Below are 1,249 nucleotides of genomic sequence, written 5' to 3'. Positions count from 1 at the left end.
TTGTTGGCAAATAAACGTTTTAAACACTTGGCACACAGTTTAAGTTAATCCATAAACAGAATTTTAGAAGCATTTAAAGTAACTGCACATAAGACCCCTGACCTTAACACATGATAAATATTGTTGGCGTGGAAGGGTCATTTAAAAATAACAAATAAATAGCATGTCTTGTTTATACATCATTGCAATGTGGAAAGAAACAAGGTGCACATAAATATTTCTTTAAAAAATGCGATACTTTCAGCCACACGGAGTAGGGAGTTTGATCGGCTATTTTCGTCGGTTTTTCCTTTTTTTTTTTCTTTAACTCTCTCGATTTTTTAAATCACTCTCACAAAAACTTTGCGCGTTTTCACAGGATCGAAGTTTAGAGACGATAAAAAATACCAAGTCTTTCATAGCAACGCTCCAGTCTCTTTGTTTCTCCGAGTCGCTTAAATAATAAGTTTTACATTTCAAGTTTGTTCGTCGCCTGGCTCAGAATAATAATAATAATCTTGCTAATAATAAAAAAAAAAAAAAAAAAAAGGAAAAAAAAATCTATGTTCAAGTGCCCTCGCTGATTTGTCCCGGTCACCTCCGCGCCCCCGCGGCGGCCCCGGGGGGGTCCCCAGTGCCTCCCCGCGCAGTCCCCGCCGCCCCCCCCGTCCCGTTTTCCGCGGCCTCTCCTTTGTCCGCGCCCGGCCCGACGGCGACGCGACGGCGCGACCCCCTCGGCGCGCCCCGTGCCGGGCGGCGGCGGCGGGGAGCGAGACGCGGGGCGCGGCGGCGCTTAAGGCTTCTCCGTGCACTGTTTGCAGAGGCTGGAGGAGACGCTGTTGAAAAGGGCACATTTCTCCGGGCAGGAGGTGGCGGGCGGCAGCCCGGCGCTGAACGGGTAGCCGGCCGCCTGCTCGTAGGCGCCGAGCGCGGGGTGCAGCGCAGCTGCCGCCGCTGCGGCCGCCGCCGCCGAGCTGGGCAGCGAGGCGGCCGAGATGGCCTGGCCCTGGTTGAGATAAGCCACGAGGCGCCGCATCTCCTCCAGGGCCTGCGCCTGCATGAGGATGTAGTTCTTGGCGAGCAGCAGCGTGGCGATCTTGGAGAGCTTGCGCACCGAGGGGCTGTGAGCGTAGGGGATGACGGCGCGCAGCTCGTCCAGCGCGTCGTTGAGGTCGTGCATCCGCCGCCGCTCGCGCGCGTTGATGTTGAGCCGCAGCGCCTTCTGCTCCTTGGACTTCTTGCTGCCGCCGTGCCCGTGGCTGTTGGAGCA

The 1,249-nt window shown here is 55.1% G+C and overlaps 1 protein-coding gene across 1 annotated transcript in view; it reads right to left on the bottom strand.

The window, feature by feature from the left end:
- Window positions 1-758: 758 nt before the first annotated feature.
- Window positions 759-1,249, bottom strand: part of BHLHE22 (basic helix-loop-helix family member e22) — an 867-nt gene continuing 376 nt past the window's right edge. The window contains exon 2 of the mRNA XM_026036293.1: window positions 759-1,248. Coding sequence (XP_025892078.1) covers window positions 773-1,248 — 476 coding nt within the window. The 3' untranslated portion in view covers window positions 759-772. The remainder of the gene's footprint in view (window position 1,249) is intronic.

This window comes from Nothoprocta perdicaria, unplaced genomic scaffold, assembly GCF_003342845.1.
Source record: "Nothoprocta perdicaria isolate Ctin4 unplaced genomic scaffold, notPer1 scaffold_175, whole genome shotgun sequence".
Taxonomy (NCBI): domain Eukaryota; kingdom Metazoa; phylum Chordata; class Aves; order Tinamiformes; family Tinamidae; genus Nothoprocta; species Nothoprocta perdicaria.
The sequence above is the reverse complement of the archived record's forward strand: the minus strand, read 5'-3'. Positions and strand labels throughout refer to the sequence as shown.